The following is a 24,955-nucleotide window of genomic DNA, read 5'->3' as shown; positions in this document are numbered from 1 at the left end:
AGTTCTGAGTCATTAAATTGTTAATGACTCACCAGATGAATTACAGGTTGTTTCACTTTAAATTTTAGAAAAAGAAATTTGAAGTTACTAGCTTGTAAATGTAAGAATTATTGTTCAATGTGTAACAGGGCGCTTTGAAGAAGAATTTATCAAAATGCGCATGGAGAGGCTGCAAGCTTGGATGACGAGAATGTGTCGCCATCCTGTTGTCTCAGAAAGTGAAGTTTTCCAGCAATTTCTCAATTTCCGAGATGAGAAGGTAGGAAATGAAATAAAGTTCATGCACAGACTGAGATTGAAGAATTGCTGTCCCCCCCCACTTCCCCTTCAAACCAAGAGTTCGGTGCTGTAGCTGCCCCACTGTGGGCAGTAGTGCCGGGCTGGAAACTGCTGGGATTCCTAACTCAGCTGATTGATCAAAACAAGGCATAAAATTGTTCTGGTGAAATGCTACACACCATTCCCACACAGTTGTGTTCTTCAAAGTAACTTTGTTGCCTGTCTTTCAAGGGACAGTTTGTATCCTCCAGCAGAATAGGACCATATAAAACTCTTTTGGCTGTTGCCCTGCTCTGTCTCTGCTGGATTTAGTAATCACTGTGATCCTCCGAGTGGTGCTGCTCTGCTAACAAAAGCTACGTCATAGCAGATCTAGGTTGTGCCTGATCCTGTATTATATTTAAAAATAACCCCCTGCCCCCATCCCCATCCCTCAAAACCACAGTTTTTCACTGAAATGGGTTGTAATAGCACTATGTTGCAGCCTTACCTGATACAAGCAATCATTTTTTATTCACACACACTTTATTATGCTTTTTGAAAAAGAGATTTTAATATCTTCAGTAAATGATAAATAAAGTAAGTAAACCTTTAGTAAATAATGGTTTCTTCATGATTGAGCTCCAGCTCTGATACTAATTAGGAAATAAACAGAAAAACTCTGCTACTTTCTCCTCAAAATATTCATACTTCTAAATACATATAGGATTTGATGAAAAAGTAAATTATCCAGTCTGGTCTTAAAAGTTTCCAAGGTTCAAGTCTGCTGTAACTAAGGTCACAGCTGACCAGTTTTGAGTCAGAGGTTGAACTACCAACATACTTCTAACCAGAATTATTCTGTGATCCTGTAAGTAGAGGCTTAATAACATAGTAAGTACTAGTCCTGGTGAAATGCTAGTTGGATGGTTAGTGGGGAGTTGTATAATTCTGCCAGCTAGTCAGCACTTCTTAATTTCTTATTTGTAGATGTATAAACAGAACAGATGTTGCAATACATAGGGAATTTTTAACCACTAAGAACTTAGTATGATAATTGCATAATAGTTTCATGATCTTCTTGAGCAGCTTCTGATATGAGACTTATCCTATGTGTGGAGACAGCTGAATATAATTGTTCTTACCCTGTATCTCAGTAATACACAAGGGTCTGTTGACCCCAGAATTTAGATTACAAAGTGCACAAAGGAGGAGAGGGAGAACTTTGGGAAACTGTAAAAAGCCTTGGCTCCTCTGAAGATTTCATTTCTTAATGAAAGGTTTTAATTCAGGGGTGGTCTGTTGATTAACTGTTCTCCTAATCATTTAATTCACTCCTTAAGCACATGCCTTTAAAGAAGGATGAGTGGTGGTCAAATGTTGTGTCTCTCTTTTCTTTTCTTTTTTTTTTTTTTTTTCTTTTCTTTTTAAGGAGTGGAAAACTGGAAAGAGGAAGGCAGAAAAAGATGAAACTGTAGGAGTCATGATCTTTTCTACAATGGAACCAGAAGCTCCTGACTTGGACATGGTAGAAATGTAAGGTGATTTTTTTTTTTTTTTTTTTTTTGGTATGGGCATTGTGGACCTGGGTACACAACAGATGGTGAGATCATCCAAAACTCAGATACTAAATGTGCACGTATATTCATGGATTTGAAGAGGCATTCATCAAGGCAGACCTGAAAATTTGTTTAAATAATGAGATTTTCGTATCAACCCCTCCAATGGTGGAACTCTATGTGATGTCTTTTTGACTTCAGTGGCTGAATGCTGATCCTACAACAATTTATGTAAAACTAGTTGATGGGATAGAGTACTGTCAGGTCCTATGGAGTTATGTTTTATATTGCTGTGGAAGTGTGTTTTGATCTTTAATATTTCAACACTTCCAAAACATGCTAAACTTACCAAGTACCTTAGAATAATTGTAGATGGACCAATAAGCAGAACAATGTTTCTGTAAAATAGCTGTATGTAATGTACACACAATATGATTTGAATATCTGTAATCCATGGAAAGCTATTAAAAATGAAAATTATTTAAATTATCACATTTCATTCTGGAAGTGCAGATGGTTATATTTATTTTATATATGTGTATATTACATATACACGCACTTTTTAGTGTACATTCTGTAGGTGATAAATCTTTGGGTTTCACAGAGTTAAAGACTGATTTTATGGTACAGCCTTTATTTCACTCCTTTAGGCTTAGTAATTTTTCTTAGAAGATGTAGTATGTATGCCATGCTTTTCTTACTGTTCTGGAACACAGAAACCTGGATAATGTTTTGTGTGTATGTGTGGATAAACTGGATAGAAATGTTTTTAGTAGCAAAGCAGTAGTGGATCTACACCCAATACAGGCTTTATGCAAGTGATGCAGTGCATGTTGAGTGGATTTAATGGCTGTGCGGTAGCAGTTCTGTACCAGCAGAAAAGCATGCACATTTTTAGGTCACTTACACTTCAGCCATGGGGATTTCAACCTTGACTACTTCGCTTTAGTGATGTAGTTTCTGTATATCCCAGTGGTGTAAAAGCTGAAGGGGTGAATGTGAGGGAGGATTCTCTACCCAGAGTACATACACACACCCCTGACAGAGGGCACACCAGCCCAAAGAGAATGCTTACCAGGGAGATGGGTTCTTGGGCTGGGACTGGCAGCCTGGAGTAGTGCTGGGGACCTATTTCCAAGCAGTTGCAGGGGTTGCTGTAACATCTCAGATGTCCACATGTTCTAGTGCATGGAAACACTGTTAAAAATGTGCGTGAGTCTTGAAAGCCATTACTCCATTTAAAACGTGGACAAAGCAGCTTGTTCAATAACTCTTAGGTTCTTCAGTGTGAAGATGTTCTTTACTGAAAAAATTTGCTAGTATATTTAGAGTCCTGCACAGGTTCATAAGCATTTTCAGTGATCTTGAGACCATAACGTATGAAGTTTAGAAAATTACAGGATGTTTTGCCCCTGAGTTAAGGGGAGTAAAGCAAGAGCCTCTTAAAAAGCCCAGGTGCTGATTTTGTGCAAATAACTATGTGTGTACGGTTTCCAGCTGAGGAACGAAGTGCTGGTGGGGAAGTGGGAATCTTTAGGTTGTTGGGCCACAGCTGGAGCTGCTGCCCTGGCTCTGGGGAGTCATTCAGTGTCCCCTTGCTGTTACAGTTGTCACATGCAGGCTTTGGCTGAGATAATTTGAAAGATCAGATGCAGTTTAAATAAATCTTGTTGGAAATTATAAAATATACATTTAGTTTTCTTCTGTAGAGTTCACAAATCACTGCTGTGTATGCAGTGCTGTGTTAATGGAAAACTCTGATAGCTGCATGCAAAAATGCTTTAAGAGGCGTACAAAGGCACATACTAATTCAGAATTCTCTTTTTTTGCTCCCTATAATCCAAGTCAGCACAATGATATTGACAATATAATATGAAAGTATGCATATATATTTCCCTAGGAGAGTTGCTATATTACTTTTTATTCACCTGTTAGACTTCTATCCAAATATCTGACACAGTTATTTTCTTTTTATTTTTTCATTGTTGTTTGAATTTCACTACTTCTTTTACACAGTAATAAGAGTGCTAATCCAGTGCCACATGTCTATGAGTCTAACAGAGGAGGAAAAAGGGAACAAATAATGCCTATATATAAAGAGGGGAATTCTGAATTCAGTGAAATGGCAGAAATTTCAAGGAATGGGTTTATATCTGATACTTTTTGAAACAGAGTTGACATTGTTTAACATTTCAGTATTGCATTTAAAGTTAGCATTATGCATCTATTAAACTGCTTTTTGTTTTTGCTTTTCAAAATGCCACAGAGAACAGAAATGTGATGCAGTGGGTAGGTTCACCAAAGCAATGGATGATGGAGTTAAAGAGCTGCTGACAGTGGGACAAGAGCACTGGAAGAGGTGTACAGGGCGTAAGTGTCCTTCTGAACTCAGGACTCATTTCTGTGGTGCTTTTCTCTTTTCTTTTTTTCAGTGTGTATAATTCAAGGCACATCTTTAAAGAAACTCCTAAATTATCATGGGAATTGTATGACATTTTGGCTATTTTTAGTCTAAGAGTATAAATTGTGCAAGTTTTTTGTTAGTTTGCTGTGGGGCTTTTTGTTGGGTTGTTTGGGGTTTTTTTCTTTATCTCAGAAATATTTATTCCCTGCCCATAGGTTTAAAAATACTTAAAGTTAAATAATTCTAGTGATGTAGCTAAAGCCCTTGTTGGACCTGTTCTCATATATTAGTCATTTATTTGAATTTTAGTGACATGGGCAAAATAGACCTGTTTATTTGATGAAATCATATTTTCAAATAATTGCATCTTATTAACCCCTTATTTAGGATCCTTGCATGCTAGGAGGAGTGATTTAAAGATTAAATGAGTTTAAGAGAAAAAGAAAAGAAAAACCAACTTGATTCTAACTTAATCTTTAGCCCAATTCTTTTTTTTTTTTCCTATCTTGTCTCTTCCTTCCCACAGATATTTAGGGTTGCAGAACTTCACACCAAGTCCCTATGACTCTGCCTGGGCTCTAATTTCCTAGTCCACAGCAGTGTTCAGTGTTTGTGGCCACCACAAGGCAGCTTTTGAAAGGAAGCAGGTACTACAGCTGAGGATCATAATAAGAAACACTTCAGGGCAGGCTGTAGTGTCTGGCAACCAAAGACCTATCACATAAATCTCCTTGAACCACCTTAATTTTTTTACTCTCCTTTTAACTCCCACAAAAAAACCCAAAACGTTGTCCCCAGAACATGAAGTATATCTCCTGAGTTATGTTTTTGCCTCTTACTAATCAAACACTACAACTGAATATTTGGGGCTGACCAGAGAGAATGGGTAGTGTAGAAGCTCCATCTCTCAGGGAAGTGATTACATTAGACTTTCATAGCTATAGGATGTTAACTTTAAATTATTTACATTTCTCAGTTTTGAATGAGTTTCCTTCTACACACCACTGACCCTCCTGCTGGACAAAAATAGTCTAACTCATGACAGAGCTCTAACATGGTACAGATCTTGCTTCACTAGCAAATTATACTGAGGGGAAGGTAGAGAACAGGGGAAGGAATAAGGTCCCTCAGATGAGACTAGAAAAACAGCATTGCTTTGCAGTTACAGAAGTAATGATAAAACCAAGGGCTGGCTGTGACTTGTGCTTACACTAGAAATTCAGTATTTTTTTAATGCTAAGTTTAGTGTTCCTAAACTTACAACACTAGTGCTTTAGATAATGAATTACTCTTTTAATACTTACAACTTAGCATAGATGCAGCAATACAATTTGTGTTTTTTAAAATCTTAAAATTTAATTTTTTTTAACTTTTAATTTTCCAGACATTGATACTGAATACAAGAAAAAGAGACTGGTAAACTGGAACATGCAAAATTTTAATAGTCTCTTAGGTTTTAAGTTCCCTGTCAGCTCAAGACTTTACTCTTAATCGAAGTAGTTTTGGCACTTCCTGAGCAATAGTTACTTGCTTTCCATTCAGTGACATTTAAAATAACTGATAGTGGAAACTTCTTAAATACCTATGAAAAGAAACCAAAGAGTCTTCCCTAAAGTTTCCACTGAGATTCAATATCTGGAGATTCAGAGTGTAATGGCTGATAACAGAACTCTAGTAGTCTGAATTGTACTCATAGTGTAAGACAGACCAGTTATCATAAATAGTCTGACTTGTGGAGAAGAGCTTGATCAAAGATAATCAATAAAATCAGGTGGTTGGGGTGGGAGGATGATTTGGGGGTTTTGTGGTGTTTTTTTATACCACACAAAGGTGTTCTTCTGTAAAAATCAGATATTGTGGGATGCTAGAACAGCTAAAAACCTTCTATTTGCCTGGGCAGTGTACCCTCTGAATACAAATATTTGATAACAAAACCCATATCTACTTGGAGTTTTTTTCTGCTAGCATAGGCAGCATATAAAAAATTGCTTTTGCTTTTCAGATTGCTTTTTAGGCCTCTGGAGTGATGCTGTTCAAAGTGTTAATAATGAATGCACTCATAAATCACAGCTGATTGATGTAATTGTGATGGAATAATTTATGCATGCATGTTCAATAAATAGATTATAAAAACCAAGTTTATTATTTAGATACTTGCATAATTTTTATACCTAGATAATCTTGGTTTCCAGTTTCTTTAAATATAAAATTCATTATTTGAGGTGAGTTTAGGTATTATGTGTCTGTATAATAATCTCCTCTCTTAAAATATTAATGAGATCTATTCTTGATATCACACTGCAGCACTTCCCCCTCTTCCTTCCCCCATGAGGGGGAGGGGAAAAAAAATCTCACTGTATGCATAGGAGGTCTGAGATAGAAATGCAATGAGATTTCATTTTTTTAAATAGCATTCACACACTGTTTCCCTGTTTGTACCTTTTAAGAATTCAGATTGCAATTGCTTTATCCAGTTTTGGAACATGCGTAGCCGGGGTGGGGGTAAAGAATATGATTGTAAATGTGTCACTAGAGAAAATGTAAAATCTAGTTGTTTTTGACATCTGCTTCATCAAGTTTTGGAAATGCTGCAGATTTAGTTTCACTTACCCATGTTGGTTTTTTGCTTTTGTTTCCCCTCTTTTCCTCATCCTTTTCCCACTTTCAGCACTGCCCAAGGAATACCAGAAGATAGGAAAAGCATTGCAGAGCCTAGCACTGGTCTTCAGCACTAGTGGATACCAAGGTACGTCTATAGCTTCATTTGTACTTTGCTTAAAAAGAGGTATTTTAATTGCATCATGCTACATTTTTTTTCTGAAGATCTTAATGCTTTCCTCTTTAAGGTTTAGATGTCAAACATGGTTCTGGAAAAAAATCTGAAACCTTTCTTTTGTATATGATATGGGGTTTTTATGTTCTAGTCTGCAATCTTGTCTTCTCTCACTGTATAATTCTGTGGTGGGTTGGTGGTGGTGGAAGAGTTTAGTTTGATCTCTTAATATATAAACTGGTGACTGACCTAACTGACCAAACATGCTGTAGCATTTTTGTGGTATCAAAGGGAAAGGAGAGAAAATGGGGCCTTGAAAATAGCTGTCACATAACTATTGTGCGACTTCATGATACAACAACTCCACATGGTGATGGAGAACTTACTACAGTGTTTTATAATCCGTTATGTGGGCTGGAGGGTTGGCTACTGTAGCTTTTTCTTGTCCTTCACCTTTGCTTCTCCTTCAAGAGCCCTAAAAAAGAGCCTGTTGTGTTAGGTATGAAAGTTGTGGGAGGGAAAAGGAGGTCATAAATTGCTCAAAGTTTTCCTAAAATACCATCTTTAGACCAAATTTTAAATATGTTAAGCTCTATTGAAGTTTTCCAGACAACTGGAAAATATTTCCTCATATATAGAGGGTGCCTGTTGAGTCAGTTTTCCCTGAAATTCTCCTTTCAAAGGTGTTTGAGGTTTTGGGGTTTTTTCTTTCTATACTTGATAGCAAAATTACTGTGTTCTAAAACCTTAAATGCTGTAGCATAGAAGCTTCCTGAAATGTTTCCTTAGAAACAATCGTAGAAATTTTAGTTGACCAGTATGTACTCTGACTACTCATCTATCTCTTGCTTTATAATCTTAAAACATTTTGCCCCATATGTACTAAAATGCAACCTTCTGAAACACAGATTCTCTGCTGCTGGAAGTATTGGAAATAGGCATTGTCCCCATAGCTTCTTCTCATCTGTGTCCTGTACTTCAACAGGACGACTGCTTAGTTAGAATTGAGCATAGCATATTGCCTCAAATGTCACTTTTGGATGTGAGAATGAAATAGGGATTTGCATGATTATGTATTCTTAGCATGCGTTAGAAAACTATAAATCCTGCCTGGATAAAATCTAAATCCTGCCTGGATAAAATAGCAGGAAGTATTTGGAAAGGACTGAAAATCGATTGGGCTCTAGCACCTTCTTTTGCTAGGGTAAAGGGAAAACAGTATGTCATAAAACTAGAGTACAAAATTGCAGATCAGCCTTAGAAAGGAGAGCTTTGATTTGATTTCCAGCATCTTTGAATGGTATGAAAAAATTGATCCTATGATAGTTTGGGAACAAGGCAAGCATATCTCTTTGCTTTTTGCCCAGTCATAGCTGGTTGCACCTGTATCTTGTTGAGATAAGTACCCTTCCTACAGATGCCTTTGCCTTGATTCCACGTTATGCTCTTTTCAATAACTTGTGCCCTTATATTATTTCCAAATTAATAATATATGGGATTCTTTGCTTTTTAATTTGGATTCCCAGGAAGAGAGAGCAAGTAAGATGCAAATGTGGCTTTAAATGGCTTCATCACTGCTTCTCTCACTCTATCCTGCCTGCTGCTCATGTATGGATTCTCCTGATCATTCCATCAGGTACAGGTCTGTGGATTAAGCAGACTCTCTGCAAGAGATGTAAGCACCTGGATTTAAACTGATAGGGCACAGCTTTCCAGATCTCAGTATATAAAAGACATTGCTTCCAATGAAGAAGTAGTAGCTAGGCTAAGTATGATGTATGATTTTTCTGGACTGTCAGTAAATAGGAATGGCTCATTCAGCCATGCTTAAGGACACTCCGTTCAGTTTCTGTTGGGAGCTGAATCTCTTCATCCTTGTTTCTTTTTTTATTTGGTTGGGTTGGTTTTTTTTGGATTTTTTTGTAATACTAGTGTTCTGAAAGTTTAAGCATATAGGCCCCTGATAATTGCAATGACTGATTTGATGACAGAAACATTTCTAGCTACTGGTAACTGACTTCTGACATACTTACTGCATTTACTGTTAGTTGGTTCATTTGCATAGTTAGGATGGGATGTATCTATTGCCTGTACCACTTTCATCAGTGATGCCTGCTTGCTCTGCAAAGCTTTATGTGTAGTGATGTCTACTGCCTTCTCTCCTAATTTCTAGCCTAAAATATTTAAGATTGCACCAGGCAAGATACACTTGTTAATCTGACTCACTCTAGTTCTTTTTCTCATGGTACAGAATGAGCCTTATCTATTTATTGCCAGCCCCAGTGTGTGTTAGAGAGTATTTGCAGAGGCAAGGGTACCTTTAAAACTACTAAGAACACACTGAGAGGTTCTGATTTAACTTGGTTATGGGCTTATGTGCTGTCCAGTTGGTTCCAAGAATGTGCACTTTGCAAACATGATCCTGGTCCAAAAAATGCATATTGGACAGTACCAGAACATGCCTGGAAGTGTCCTGCAGCCTGGCAATGTGTTGCCTATGTTACTGTGTCATAGGATACTCTTAAGATTAACACAGCCTCGAATAGCATGGCTTCTCTTTTGCGGCACCAAATCTGGAGGAGTCTTTCTCCTATATTAAGAAAATGTGAATGACTGGTATGCCATTCAACCATAGTAAGATCTCCTAATCCTACATCACCCCTCAGGAATTCTGTTAGGCAGTTACACACAACTTTCGCTATCCTGTCAGCTAGCAACAGGCAAATCCTGCTTTACAAGCTGCTTGTGTGCTGAACGTATCAGTTGGAGGTGTACTTATCAAGAAATGCTTTGCTGCAAGTATTTGCTGCTAGTAAACCAAACTTTGTGATTTTCCCTACTGAATTATATTAAAATGTACTTTGAAAAGAAAACAAAAGTACTTCTTATAAAAAAAAATTCATCTGTCCCAGTCAAGACTTGGAGTATTAGTTCTCCCAATATGTCTGGTGCATTCCTTCTGAAATGATTATCACTGGCATTTACCAAGCAGTTGAACTGCTAAGAGATGTTCTATTAAACATCTACAAAAGGCTCCTCAATAGTTTTATGTCTTTATTCATCTCCATATGATGGTATGCAGCCTGTAAATCAATGTAAATATCTGTTTCTCCTTGTGGTTGGGTTGAAATATCTGTGGAATATTACTGGCCATTTTAACTGCTCTTTTTATAGCTACCTTCAGTCAATGCTTTTAGGTTCTCTCTGTTTCTTCTGGGCATATATGTACTCAACGCTAACATAATTTTGTTATAAATGTCAGCAACATCTGGGGCTTTCTGCTATTCCGTTGATTAAAGAACCCCTGACATCCTGGTGTATCCTTGCACTGGGACCCAACTCAGCTTTCATGGACTGAGTTAAGAAGGCAATTTCTAGCTTTGCATTGGTTCAGAAGCTGAGAATACTGAAAATAAAAGATGATTGGTTTTGGGAGGGTTTGTCTAGGTCCTTTGAACCTCTATGAAGGTTCCTTGAATGAGTACAGAAGGGGAGGGTTTTTTTGTTCAAGTTACATATACATACATACTCTTCCTCTTTTGTTTTTTATGGCATTATAAAATGAACAGCAATATCTAGACCAACCTGGCTTCTGACTCTGAAGCCACACCATGTTTTATCCCAAAATCTAGGAGACAGTTGCCTAAGCAGCAGTTACTTCAAGGTTACTTCTGAGCAGATAAAAGAATTCTGAAATACTGAAAATACTTAAGCCTTAAGTCTGAAATAATAAGATTGATCACCCTCCAATTTTTAAAATTGTTTTACAAAAAGGTGAAGATATGTTATGAATTGTGTACCTCTTGAGTCTCACAATGGGAATTAGTGTTGGTTTTATTTTTATTTTATCCTAACAGGCCCAAATAGGAGAAAAAGAGTGATTTGTTTAGCAGTGTTTGTGTTACTGGACTGATTAGTTCTTAGGATTGGTCACAGCTTTTTGACTTTATGAAACCAGTCTAATGGAAAGTAGGAATTGATTGATAGAACTGAAGCAACATTCAGTCATTACCTTGTTTCCTTTAGGACATGCTAAAATGAAGGAATCCCAGATAATAAATCTCTAATGTAGATTAGACCATATGTTGTAATAAAACAAGATACTTTAATGCTCAGATTAATCATTAATGAAATCTATGGTACTTTTCAATTAAGTCACTGATTAATATCTATAGAATAAAATTTAAAAGTTCATAAAAGACTAACCACTGCCTAATATCAAAACATGTCTGAAAGCATAAGAAAACCTTTTTTCTTAAACTAAAGTTTGACATCTGCAAACTATACCTTCGCCTTTCTACTCTCTACCTCAATTTGCTTTCTGTACTGTTGACTACGTGCTTTGGACAAGCTAACATGGATGGGAAGGTGAAGTGGCATGAAACATACAAGAATGTAAGGCTTGTTTCCATCTTTGTCTCACGTAGCCTGTCCTATTAGTAATACACTGTTATAAGTGCTTGTGGTGCTGTCTAGCTTAGGATTTATAGTGATGTCTGTATTGCTAAGCATAGATTGTAGGGCCCTTTGATCTGTTTCATATGAGGATGAAAGTTAGAAACTCACTCTGAAAACCAGTGATTTTTACAGAGCTTGAAAATATTATCTAAGAGTACTCTAAAGGATCAGAAGTCTTTTGTCAAGGAAAAAAGTTACTTGAGCCTCCTTTTGCTTCTCTGACCTTTGAACAGTTATGATCCAGGACTGTCAGAGAGCTCAGGACTAGTAGCACATCAGCTTTGTCAGTCCATCTTTTGTAGCCCTCCTCATTCTTCCTTCCTTTCCATCCTGGTAGACTTCCTGTTGCCCCATGTGGAAGAATACCTGTGTATTTAAACTGCATAAAATTATTAAATGTGGAAGTAAGTAGTGCTAGTACTGTGGTAGAACATTAATTTTCTACAAGACCTCCAGTTTTCCTCCTTCAATGTTTTTTTTTTTAAATTCTCTTATTTCTGCTGGTTATGAAAGGATGGCTAGCCATTTATTATTGTAAACAGGTTATTTTATAAATTTGCTTGAATCAAGACAAGTTTTTTGTTGTAATTGACTTACTGTAATTTGCACACTGATGTTTACTTCTAGGAGAATCTGATCTCAATGGAGCAATAACAGAAGCAGGGAAAACTTACGAAGAAATTGCCAGTCTTGTAGCAGATCAGGTAGGAGTATTATGAATGCAATGGGGTAGTGTGTACAAACATATCACCTGTTTGGATTCCTTCTGACTTTTCTTTTTTCCTCTTAGATTAAAACATAGCTGCTAGTGCTATAGACCAATTAAATTGATATTAACACTTCTAAATGCATTTTCATCTTCTTTTCTGCTCTGTGTCAGCTCAGGGGGAATGTGATGAGAGGGCATTTCTGTTGGTCAGAAAGCCCACTTTCTGGTTTCTAAAGTACTAAAATGATTGTTTGGTCTTTAAACGTGTTCATTTTTTGATATCTGTGAATTGTCTTCATTACTGATACAAAAGAATGATATTTAATCAAGGACAGAGTTTCTGCCTTCCCTCTGCATTCCCCACATCTGGTCTACAGGATCCAGATTTTGCTTGCTCCTTATGGGGGAATACCTGTGTACTGAAGCTGCTTCATTGCCTTGACATGCAGTTGGCTGCTTCAGTAAAAATCTGGCTTAAATAAACCTTGATTGGTGTTGGAGACACACATTGATGTTTAGCATGTTACACTTAAAGTCTCCAAAATGCAGATCCTCTTTATCTCAAAGTTGAGTCTGAAATTTCTTAAAACATCTTTCCACATTGACAACTAAGAAGATGCACCTGTGCATGTACATATTTGTATATGTAATGAAAGACTGTACTGGAAACTCTTCTTGGGTGAAAAGGCAAAACCCCACCACTTCATGAGCTAGAATTAAATGAAACAAAGAAAAGAGGCATCTGCACAATGATGCTCAGTGATTTGCTCTAAAAATCTTATATTTTTTAAAAAACCCTTTTCATATATGAAAAACTTGCATAAACAAATAATATTTTGGTTTGGGTCTTCTCGATTGTTTCCTTCCCGTTTTTCCCCTTTGCCCTTTCTTGGCATCATAGTTTCTTTTCTGTGGTCTTAATTTGCCACAGGTACTTTTACTTATGCTTATGCTTTGTTTATTAGCCAAAGAAAGATCTTCACTTTTTGATGGAAACAAATCATGAATATAAGGGATTTCTTGGTTGCTTCCCTGACATCATAGCAGCACATAAGGTATGTGAAGAGCCTTTCTTTTTAAGGGCTGGGTAGTGGGGACAGCAGCAAAAGTGGTGGTATGGTACCCTGCATTTGTGCAGCAGACTGGCCCCTGCTGCTGAAACACTGGAAGTTTCTGTGAAACTGGTGTGTTGATTTTTAAAATGAGAAGTACTTAGAGGCAAGAAAAACTAGAAATTCTTTCAAGAATACCACAACTTTGTGCTATAATAGAGCAGTAGAAGGTTCATGATTTTCTTCAGGTTGACTTCATGTCCCAGTGGAGTGAATAGCAGTAGTGTAAATTTGTAATATTTGAGCTTTATGTGATAGTTGATAATAAAACCATATGTGTATTGTAGGAAAACTTGTGTACACTTGTGTGGCTGGCTTGCTGATATGTGATAAATAATCATGCACTGCATTGAAGTTTCTTTAATATCAAAAACCAGAGACCAGAGCTAAGCTCTCACATTTCTGGGGGGGAAAAAACCAAACAAAACCCAACCATTTTGTTCTCTGTAGTACAAAAGCTATGGTGTGTAGTTTTGGATATTCTGCCTTTTTTTTTTTTTTTTTTTTTTTTTTTTTTTTTTTTTTTGGTCATAGATTTTTCCTTATGATCATGTGTCTGCTGCAATGTATTTAAGGAAACAAAATATTGTGAAGTATTAAAACAAGTGCACAAATATGTGGGGTTGAGTTTTTTTTGATCACTTGAAGTATTAAATGTATAAAACAAGAATATTAGAATATACTTCTGAGAGCAACAAAGATAAAAGCGTATCAGATTTGTGTGTTCTTTCTTCAGGACATTTCAGTCCCTCATCCCACAGAAGCATTGGGGGAAAAATATCATTAAAAAAATCATAAAAATATCATAAAAGGAGAAGAAATGTTTTTAAAACTTAAAGCATAAGCCTACTGCCAAGAGACGTGTAAATAGATTAACTTGCATGTTGTTTGGCACAAATACATTGTGTAGGGGAGGCATATCTTTTTATGCTTGTTATTTATGTGACTCGAGGATTTTCCTGAATCAATGGCTATACATTGCAATGAATTGTAGTCTCTTGAAAAACAGTGTTCTCTTGTAAAATGTACAGAGAAGGTTCTACAAGCTTTTGGATGTCAGTTATGTTGGTCATCTGTAATTTGAAGCTTGGTCCATTTGTCCTTTTTGTATATATCCTTGTGTATTACTGCCTGTACCAAACTCAATTTGCTGATAACTCTGATCATAGCTGTGTTTGAAGTCACTTTTTGCAAGGACTCTTGGAATCAATAAAGTGAAATTACAACCTTTGGATGAAAATGTGAGAAGGCAGAATCAATCATTTTGTGTACATATGTGTACTGAATGCAAACTCAAAATGTAGCTAGTGGCATTTTAGATTGCTATGAACACCCCTAAGTTGATTACTCTTTTAATCTTTCTGCATTTGGTTTCTACAGGGAGCAATAGAAAGAGTGAAGGAAAGTGACAAGTTAGTTGCAACCAGTAAAATAACACCACAAGACAAACAGAACATGGTGAAACGTGTGAGCACCATGGCTTATGCACTACAAGGTAAACCAAATTTTGAACTAAATGGCAGTGTTGTAGACCTCTGAAGGACTTTTGTGTTTTTCTAAATTGGAGTTATTTTGCATCTCCCTTTTTTAAAAAATCTCACATCGCTCTTGCAAAAGACACATATTTTGAAAATGCAATTTAAAAACCCCAAAACAAATTCCCCAGGCTGATTCTTTGATTTGGAAGTGATAATGTCTCAAATTAAAAGCACAGACCCAGGTGCACAAAGCAGGTCATCATTAGCAGAAGTGTTTTTCTGACTTTTAGTTTAGTCAGACATAATCCATCTCCCAGCTGAGATTCATGTTCTTTTGGATAAGATCTTTATTTCCTGGATGTGTTTTGAATGATCTTTTTCCTCTTTAGGTTAGAGGTGTTGTAAATAGAAGGCGCAGCACACCGCACTAGAAAAACTGGCGAAATGAGGAGTCAGGCTCAATCCTGCAGGATAACAAGCCATTAAGTGCACCATGTTACTGACTTCAATAAGATTACTCATTACTGAGGGGGTTGCATCATTTGTAGATTATTTAAAGCCAAGAGTACTCGATATAGTATGTGATGAAGTCAGAGCAGCACACAAAATTGATTTTAAAAACAACCAAGAAAACTCCCCATCTCCTTCCTCTTAGTCACTGTGATGCAAGAGGATTTGTGTTGTATGTGTGGTAATTGTGGAAGAGACCTCTAGGATGACTTTTACAATGTAGCATATTTCTTCTCCCTCCATTGATATCCTAAAATATATTTAACAACTTCTTTCAGCCATAAGCTGGGATCTGAGAAGAGATGTAGAAATTGGTGTTACAAATTCAAGTAATGCTGTTTCTCAGGTATCTATTGAAACAGCGTAAGTCAAGAAGGAGTCACACACTACTGGTTGTATCTTTTTTGTTCTTTTTTGTTGAGCTAAGTATTTACAGTTGTGGCTTACATCTTGATATCTATACCCTTAGAAATCTGAATGTCCAAGCCAAAATTCTGTTGGAAACCCTTCAGGAAGGAACAGTTACCTCAGTAGAAGAAAATTCCGCTTGTATTTTTTATTGAATCTTTGTGCACTTGAGTATTGTAATACAAGAACCTGGCTTTGTCCAAGAAGTGCCCAGGTTGGTGTGTAATTGACCCCCTACCAATCTGACAAACAGTTCCACTATAACTTGAGTGCTGCAAGCAGAACAGGTTGTGGAAGCATGAGAACAGTCCTCCCCTGCTGGCAGGGCTGGACGCTGAACTTGCTGCAGAGTAACTAACTTGAACTGAGTGAAACTGTTCCTAATTATAAATGCTTCTGTTAAATAATTTGTCTCCTGGGTCTGATTGCAGCTGAAATGAATCACTTCCACAGTAACCGGATCTATGACTACAACAGCGTCATTCGTCTCTATCTGGAGCAGCAGGCACAGTTCTATGAAACGGTAAGGGACAAGGCTTCAGCAGTGTTTGTTTGGCATGTACTGTGCTGCTACTTTTATAGGAAATACAGGGTTTAATCCATGCTCCCACAGAGCAGATATCTGAAAAATTGTACAAAAACTTGTAAAAGGAATTGAAAAAACCCTGAAAACTGAAGGAGTGAGTTAAAATAGTATTTTCCTATAGATACTGTCCTAGGTACATGATTGTTACAATAAACCCATTAGAACTAAGAACCACTGTTCAGAAACCACATTGTTGATAGCTTGACTTTTTTCTTCCCCCCAAATGCTGGTACTAGGGTTATGAAGAATTTTAGTTCTCTGATGTGTAGTAAGCAAGGCTCGCTGCACTGAACAGAACAATGAAACATTTCGACAAAACTTTCCTCCCATAGGATGGGAGTGAGAAGGGAAGCCTTTGTGATTTAAAGCCTGATATATACAAGTGTGGGGCAGGAGGGACAAGAACGTTTCAGGTGACATTAAATATTTTAAATCTGAGCACTCTCTCTACCACTGTAGTTCTCATTTAACAGTGTTCTAATGCATGTATCCTTTGTGATTTTTTAAAATAAACCAAGAACAAGGTATCTAATGTGATATGCTGGTAAAACATTTGAGTTTGAATGTGCTGCAGCCTGACTTCTATCACTAAAAGGAGTCTCATAAGTAACTGGTGCCTCTTCACAGCTGTAAAAATTGCCAGTGGAGCTTCAGAGTTATCTTTAGAGGGTGACAACTGTAGGTCCCCCATCAAGTCACTTTGGTTACTTTGCTTGACACATCTGGTGAGGTTAGGCTTAGGTTGCCCCTTACCATCATTCAGCCTCTTGTCCAGTCTATTTCGATCCTCTGGCTGCAGCCTCAACAGTTTTCTTCTACCTATGCTTTCTCCCCCAGTACATGTTCATATGTGGGGTCATGGCTACCATGAGAACTGTGGGGAGTGCACAGTGCATCTGTTTTGATGTTTCAGCCTTGCTTCAGCAGGGACGTGGGCTTCCTAGAAAATCTGTTCCTGTAGCTCTCTGGTGCAGTGCAGTGCTAGACAGGCAGAATAACTGCCCTGTCTACAATGTTTTCTCCAAAACAACTGGAGCAGTGAAAGTACCAAATTAATAAGGCAGAAAGTGTATGTATGAGAAATCTTTATAGTGGAATGTTTTGAGAGTCCTGCATACACAAAATCTGCATTAATGCCTGCAGTTTTTCATTGCATGGGGGAACACCTAATTTCTTAGCCTGCAATCATATTTCTGCACAGTGTAAAGTGACTACATATTAAATATCTTCTGTTTCTTTGTTTCAGATTGCACAGAAGCTGAGGCAGGCACTCAGCCGCTTTCCTGTGATGTAAAGAATAAGGAGTATTCAACAATACAGAACAACTCCAAAGTGCTTTTCTGATGTGGGGGCAATGCTCATAAAAACTTGTTACCCTTTGCAAAAAAAAAAAAAAAAAAAAAATCCCAAAAAACCCCGAGCCAACAAGAATCAGTTACAAAAGAAAGTATTATTTCAAATTTTACTTTATCAGCCTAAATCATACAATAAGGCTCTCATGTCTTGAAAGCTCTCCCATTTGTTGTATCATTATTTAAATAAAACCAGCTAGGTAATGCTGTCAGTTATATGGATCTAAATTATCAAACTGATATGTTGCCATGGACTTCATGAAGACTTGTTTGTCAGATGTTCTTCCAAAAACTGTGGATCAATACCAGAGTGATGCATTTGTAGCTTTTTTTTTTAAATGGGAAAGCAGACAAACTTAAGAAAATTACCTAATACTCATTATATTCAGTTGAGCTCTCCAGCAATTCAGTAACCAGGAGGAATTATATTAATGTATGTTTCTGGCACATGTTTATGATAATCTCCTGAATGAATGCTTTGTTCTTAAGTTTTGCTTCCCATATGCAGCCATGGCATCCTGCTCTCAGTATGACTTCTGGTAAATATAAATCATTCTTCCCTCTCTTCTTTTTCCTTCTAACTAAATCTTGTTCTTGTGGTGCACCACCTCAGAGCTTATGTCAGGCTCACTTTTTCACTATGCACTGTGTAAGAAGACAAAGTCCAAACAAGGAATGAGCCATTCAGGAAAGTGTGAAAAACAGTTTTCCATACCAGCACTTTGACACCCCCAATGTCATGCCATAAGGCACTGATGTTTCTCAGTGCTGTACAGGGCCAGCTTCCCCTCTGACAGTTTGTAGTGTTTCAGCAGAGGGGACAATGCCACATCTAACCCCAATTAGTAGACATCCCCAAATTCCAATTAAGCTCAGGTCTTCGTGTAGTAGTATGGTGTGCTATTGGTTCAGGTTAACTTTTTGTTGCCTTCTAATGCAACCTCAAAGGTGACAAAAGTACTGAATAAGATCATTAATTATTACACAAATTCTGTTCTTTGATCATCATCTTTTATCAAGTGACTCAGTATCCTCTTCCATACTACTGAAATACCATTTGAGGCCTTGGCTTTTCACAGAATCAAACCAAAAAAAAGCCACCATCAACTGTGTTCACAATGGGCACCAAGTACAGTAATTCATTTCTTGCCATAGGCAAGCAGGAAAGCCAAAATGCAGTTTCTACTAGAATGTGCCTAGAAAATAAATGTTTTAGTTAAAAAAAAAAACAACAAAAAAAACCCAAAAAAAACAACTAAAAAGGCATTTTACCAATAAGCCATTCTAAGTGACGGGTACAGTCTGCCAGTTCAATAGTTGCCTTACTCTGTTTTGCATTGGTGTTACTTTTCTGTGCTAGAAGGAAAAACTGGGTCTGCCTGAATAACCTGAAACCAAACCAAACCAGACTAAGCCTAAGTCTAGATGCTTCTCAGTGTCACGAGTTTTGTTCACCTTTTGTAAACCTTGTCTTTTTCTCCTCCCAATTTTAGTTTGCTTCCAAAATTCCATAGTGCATTGTTGTTTGATACAGCCATTTAAATATGTACAAATTGTAAAGAATGTGTATAAATGTTTTACACCAAATGTAAGATCTGCTTGCATGTAGAAGCAGCTTATATAATAAATTGTTACAATATGTACAGTAAATTCTGAAATCACTTTTTCAAGCCAGCATTTTTTTAGCATTTGTATATTCACTTTTTGGTAATGAAATCTCTTTGTAACAGACTCTTCATTTGGGAGGGGGAAGGGGGTTCTTTTTACCAATCCTTAAATAGCTCCGTATGCACTAAAGTTGAAAGCTCTTTATCTTGAATAGATTGTTTGGAATCTTAAGTGTAAGCTCTGCATTCCCAGTGCAGGGAAGCGATGACAGTAGCAACTGTGTCAGATGCAACATTTTGGAAAAAAAAAAAAAAAAAAAAAAAAAAAAAAAAAAAAAAAAAAAAAAAGAAAGAAAAAGTGTTTAAAAAAGTGTTTAAAGATTTCTAGTAAAATGAAGTTAAACTGATAATAAATATTTATGTATATCCACCAGCCTATTTTATCTTTTTTTGAAATCATCATGTTGGTTTTTAACAGGGTGAGTGCAGTATGAGGCAAATCCTCCCTGTAGCTATTCACCAGCTTACACACGGGCCAGCTGAGGAATGAGGAAACATCCATGTGTCTTCCATAAAGCAGGCATCCCAACTGGATGGTATAATAGTGCTAGTGACTGCAAACCAGCAAAGGCTATGCATATGTTGTAAGCTTTCTTTATTCAGGTCAGTCCAGCTCGTGGTTGATGGAACCCTCCTGACTGCAAATAAGTAGTAGAGCACAGTGCTACTGTGTATTCCTGGCTTTGTGTCAGCATGGTATTTATCCAGAATAGAAATTGGATTGTCTTTGATATTTGTTTTTTAAATTAGACATGAATAGTGGCATCGTTTAATAGCATGAGTTGGGGGCCACAGAAAATGTGCACACTAAAAATGTAGTCATAAAACAGAAATAGCAAGTTAGGGCAAGGCTTGAGCACTGCTGTCCTGTGTTTTGTTTGTCATAGCTGAATAATTAGTGTCTGCAGCATCAATAAGTCCTACTACTATTTCCTGGCTTATGTTTTCCTTCCAGGGAGAGCCAAACACTGGCATTAGCCCAGTGACTTCAAAAAAGACATCAACTGCCCAAGCTGTTGGGTGTAACTTCATACTTTAATTGCTTATTCCGTTACTGCAACTACATCCATTTTTAAAAAATAAAAACGTAGCTGTACAGAGAGGAAGGATACCTGCATTTCTTGTTTGCAATCCAACATGAGATTAGACTGCAGCAGCAGACTCTGTTACAGGGTGTGGTTTTGGAGGTGTACTGTTGATTGCAATTAGAGAGTTCTTCAATAAGTCCTAACTTTACATGAGTATGGAAATGTTTACACTCCTGAGCAATTCCTGTTTTCTGTCACAAGATAATTGAGAAAGTTCTACCATAACATACACACAATTCTGTAAATCCTAATTAAATAATACATCAATTTTACAGTTACCAAAATTAGTCTAATTCAGGCTCTTAGAAGGAATTCAGACTAAGAGCCTTGTAAAGAAAACTCTCACAAAGGAAAAGATGCATCTCTTGTACTGTGGCTGAGTTTGACATACACCAGACACTCTGCCAGTCTGGATTGGCCAAAATTACTCCCTTCACAGCCTCAGGAAGTGCAGTCCAGCAGCAAGGAAAGCATTCACTAGGCAAGTGTCTTGTCACTGCTGCTTCTGCCTTTTGTAGAGCTTCCCACGAAGACGTGTGCATGCGCCAGGCAGAGGCCAGTTAGTTGGCAAGGGGCAGGGGTATCTTTGGTCAGTAGTTTTATTCACATACTTTCCTATAACTCTTCTGATAAAATTAATGCTAACACCTAAGGTAACCACTTGAGCATAAATAAAACTTTTTTCCTGTCTAAACAACCCTAACAAAAACAGCCTTATAGAATTAGAAATATATTGGTTGGCTGGTGACCAATCTGCCCATTCTGTCGCGTGGCAATGTCAGTTACACCCATGCTGTTTTAAAGAACATCTGAGTCACAACTTGGATTAGCTGGTTTTCCCCTTTTTTTTTTCCTTCCCATGGCTCTTTGCACATGAGTTGTGACTCTGAGATTTTGCAGTATCTTTGGGATACTGAAATTAAACTGGCTTAATTTCCTTGTCCTGTAAAGAATGTGTTTGCCTATTTTTAATCTTCTGGGCCTTTTAATCTTTCCTGATTGGCCAGATGTTTTTTAAAACTATCCTAATTTTTTTGTGTTCCTTCAGATTCCAGCTCTTACTGCCTTCCTGCTGAACTTTCTGAACTCTAGGTTCTTCTCATTTACAGATTTAAAAACTGTTTGCTTCACAATAGGATTTATTAGTTTCTTTGAACTGATGCTGTCTATCTGAAGCCAGCTTTATCATTTTTACTAAATATAGTTCTTCCCTTATTCTAACCTGTGGCTGTATTCTGTTAAAATACATTTTTGTACGTCACAGTTTTCTGTCAGGGCTGAAGTAAGACTGCGTGTAATACTTATTTTCTGTTAACAAGAGACTTCTGCTACCCTTAGTTTTCATTTTATACCTACCATCTTCAACAACTATTCATTTTTAAAATATATTTGCTAATAAACTTATCATAGCACACATTTGTCAATTCAAGGTCACTTTTAATTCACATTGCCTTCTGTTGCAATTAAATCTCAGTAGATCTCGATCTAAAACTGTTACTCTTCAGTGGTTTTCAGTTTTGTGAAATGTCATTCCCAAAAACCCCAAATATTTGATTAACTGTTTTCCTAAAAAGTATGTAATTCTAAAGCTGTAATTAAGTTCCTAGCTCCAAGAGGTTTGTTAGAGGTTATCTTAGAAGAATAACAAACAATAGGATTTAAAAAATAATGGAAAATATAGAGAGATTGTGGGGACTTTTTTTAAAAAGAAGTTTAAAGTGGTTTGCTTTCTTTTGAGTTATATTTTAGTTATTTGACCTTAGTTATTGACTTGTCCCTATTAAACTGCTTGTCAGAGCATCCCCTCACACCCACCTGTGTGATTATGTGATGCCTCAATGACGAATGAGTTTGGTCACTCACAGAAGACACAAAAATAGTGGGACAGCAGACTGAAGTTTATAGAATGAGGGTTGTAAATAACATGCTCTCTTCCTTTTGATACCAAAAGAGAGGATAAAGGGGTTGAAAACAGGGCAGTAATAAATTGAAAGACAAGACAAGCCTTTTATTTGTGACCATTTATAACAGCATATCTGAAGAAAATCAGTCTGTTTAAAAAAAAAACAAAACACAAACAGTTGTGGATGAAACTGGATACTAAATATAACAGTACTTCCAATAGCAAAGCTAAATATTTATCAGCCTTCATTCAATCTGTAATTATATCAATATTTAGGTTTGTTAAGGTATTAGCTGTTGTATTCTATAGCCCTTGGTATAAGGAGTAGTAGCAGTTTCTAGGAGTATGAACTATTTGGAACAATAATTATGTAAAATAATTTGCAAATAATATTGCCATTTCAGATACAGTTCAAGAAACACAAACTCTTTGCAATAAATGTAAATCTAGATAGAAGTTGATCTCTTAATCCTATTAAATGAAAAGATTAAATGTATCACTTCATCATGTTCAGTTTTCTGCTTCATATTTTGGAGGAAGAGTATCTCCCTATTTGCATATGATCCTTGTGCATTGCCTGCTCATCAATACCTTTTTGGACCCATCAAAATTTATTGCACTTCTGACATACATTGCACTACATTCACTTTGTTGGCATCTCTGAGACCCTGTATCTAATGTAGGGCAGGAGGGGGTCATTGTTGGTATGTTCTTGCCATTTTATAAGACTCTTGTGAGGGCTTTGGTAAGCACAGCACCCCCTTCAATACTATCAGCACTCACAGCAGTACTACAAATCTGAAATAACTACTGACATTTCTTAAATCCCTTAAAATTCTTATATGAGAATCCAAACTTTGTGTTTGGTTGGGGTTTTTAAACATGTCACTATAATGTCCAATGACAAGCTGGAAACAAAGCCCAAAATGAGAGAGTGACACTGTTTATCCGAAGTTCATCTATCTATATTTTATTATCTTTAATCAAATTCCACGCCAAACACAGAATCTTGTCATGTTTAGTATATCCAGTAACTCATCAAGTTAAACTCTTGCAAAAGGAAAAGCTGCCTCAAAAGTAAGGGCCAAACAGGGGTGAGGGTCATTTTTCTAACTGTTGACTAGTTCCTGACTAGTTGAGTCGTATTTTTAAGCTCAGTAAAGATTTTGTTTAAAAATTCAACAGCTGCAATAGAAGTGAAAACTTAAACATAGCATCTGTTGCAATATAGTAGGAAAATATAAACCAGGCTGCTTGCTGCTGGGATGGATTTGCTGAGCTTGACACACTGCCCCAGAAGATTCCCATCTGACTGCACACACCAGGACTGCACCATTCCAGACTGGTTATGCCAGCAGAGAAAACCAAGGAGTAAGAAAACTCTTCATGTGTCTTTCCTGTTTAAGTAGTGACATTTTTCTACTTGGTTACAAATTGGACCTACCAAATTTAAAGCAAGGACTTTTTTCCAAACCTTTGGGAAGGAGGTAGGTCTAGAACACTTCTTCCCTGCTTTGAGCATGTTTATGCTTTATTTTATTTATGTTTTATTGCTCTTTGGCAACAGATAAACTTTACTGGGATAACAACTTGTGTCAGTCTATCTGTTACTTACAGCCACAGTCTTAATACTTGGCAGAAAGGAAACAACATCCAAAAAAGCCTCCCAAACAAGTAAATCCACAATGCAACTGTTCATGAAAGTCTTCTAAATTTAAACCAAATTCACAATCAGTAAGAGGATGTTGCTATCCCCAGACTGCTATACTACAAAAGAAGTCTGCAGGATGGCTGCAGGATTTGGGATCTATTGGAATGTGCTGTAAAATTATCACTGAAAAAGGGCAACTTGCAGGGACTGCAGTGGTTTCACAGGGGATTGAGGGACTGCTCCTAGAGTAAGAACAGAGTTCAGGAAAGTTGTTTGTAGGTGCTGTCTGGCACAGCTCCCCTCTGAGCAAGTAGTTCATATTGTAATTATCTAGTGTTAAAATCTAATAAAAATTACTAGTGGTCTTAAGCCATTTTTAAATAGTAAAATAAAACAGCCCTTCCTGAAGGGGATTTTTTGTTACATGGGAAAAATGCCCAAAACCCAACCCACAAGTGAACATTGTATTGGGTGTTCACAAGGCAGCTGAAGCAGACACCTGCAGCTAGGCCCTGGGCTGTTTCTCACTGCTGTGGAGCCAGAGAACAGGAATCAGCTCAGGTCCACTGCTGAACCCTGGCTGGGTCTGGGTATGTGTGTGACACACAGGTCTGGTGATGAACTCTGCAGCAAGGAGAAAGACAGGACAGATGTGCACTGTCACTGTCTGGTTCCAGCTCAGGCCCAGGATGCAATGACACCTCAGCTGACCCTCTGCAGCCAGCTAAGATCTTACAAAGCAAAGTGGTTCTGCCCTGTGCTTTGCCAAAGAGGCTGTGCCAGACAGCTGCTGGCCATGAGGGCAGAGAGGAGGTGTTGAGTGTGAGTGTAGCTGACTTCTGGCACGGTAAGGAAACATTCTGAGAAATCTGTCTCAGGATACCTTTGATTTTTCTCCTATGGGACTCCAGCTACCACTAAGTTAAACTCAATAGCCAGCATTGGGCTATTAGTTCAAGTGAAGATAAACAAAAAGTAATGTCATCATCCCTATCAGCATGCATAGATGTGCCTCTTACAGCAGCAGGTTGCTTAAAAG

At 37.3% G+C, this 24,955-nt stretch overlaps 1 protein-coding gene across 2 annotated transcripts in view; it reads left to right on the top strand.

Moving 5' to 3' along the window:
- The window catches only part of SNX9 (sorting nexin 9), a 63,284-nt gene extending 43,640 nt beyond the window's left edge, over nucleotides 1-19,644 (top strand). For both annotated transcript variants that reach the window (XM_053974083.1, XM_053974082.1), the window contains exons 10-18: nucleotides 129-259; nucleotides 1,691-1,794; nucleotides 4,084-4,187; nucleotides 6,890-6,967; nucleotides 12,080-12,156; nucleotides 13,127-13,216; nucleotides 14,654-14,768; nucleotides 16,101-16,192; nucleotides 17,502-19,644. In XM_053974083.1, the coding sequence (XP_053830058.1) occupies nucleotides 129-259; nucleotides 1,691-1,794; nucleotides 4,084-4,187; nucleotides 6,890-6,967; nucleotides 12,080-12,156; nucleotides 13,127-13,216; nucleotides 14,654-14,768; nucleotides 16,101-16,192; nucleotides 17,502-17,549 (839 nt within the window). In that variant the 3' untranslated portion in view covers nucleotides 17,550-19,644. The remainder of the gene's footprint in view (nucleotides 1-128; nucleotides 260-1,690; nucleotides 1,795-4,083; nucleotides 4,188-6,889; nucleotides 6,968-12,079; nucleotides 12,157-13,126; nucleotides 13,217-14,653; nucleotides 14,769-16,100; nucleotides 16,193-17,501) is intronic.
- Nucleotides 19,645-24,955: the final 5,311 nt, after the last annotated feature.

This window comes from Vidua macroura, chromosome 3, assembly GCF_024509145.1.
Source record: "Vidua macroura isolate BioBank_ID:100142 chromosome 3, ASM2450914v1, whole genome shotgun sequence".
NCBI classification, from domain to species: Eukaryota; Metazoa; Chordata; class Aves; order Passeriformes; family Viduidae; genus Vidua; species Vidua macroura.
Note: the sequence above shows the minus strand (reverse complement) of the source record. Positions and strands in the feature narration are given on the sequence as shown.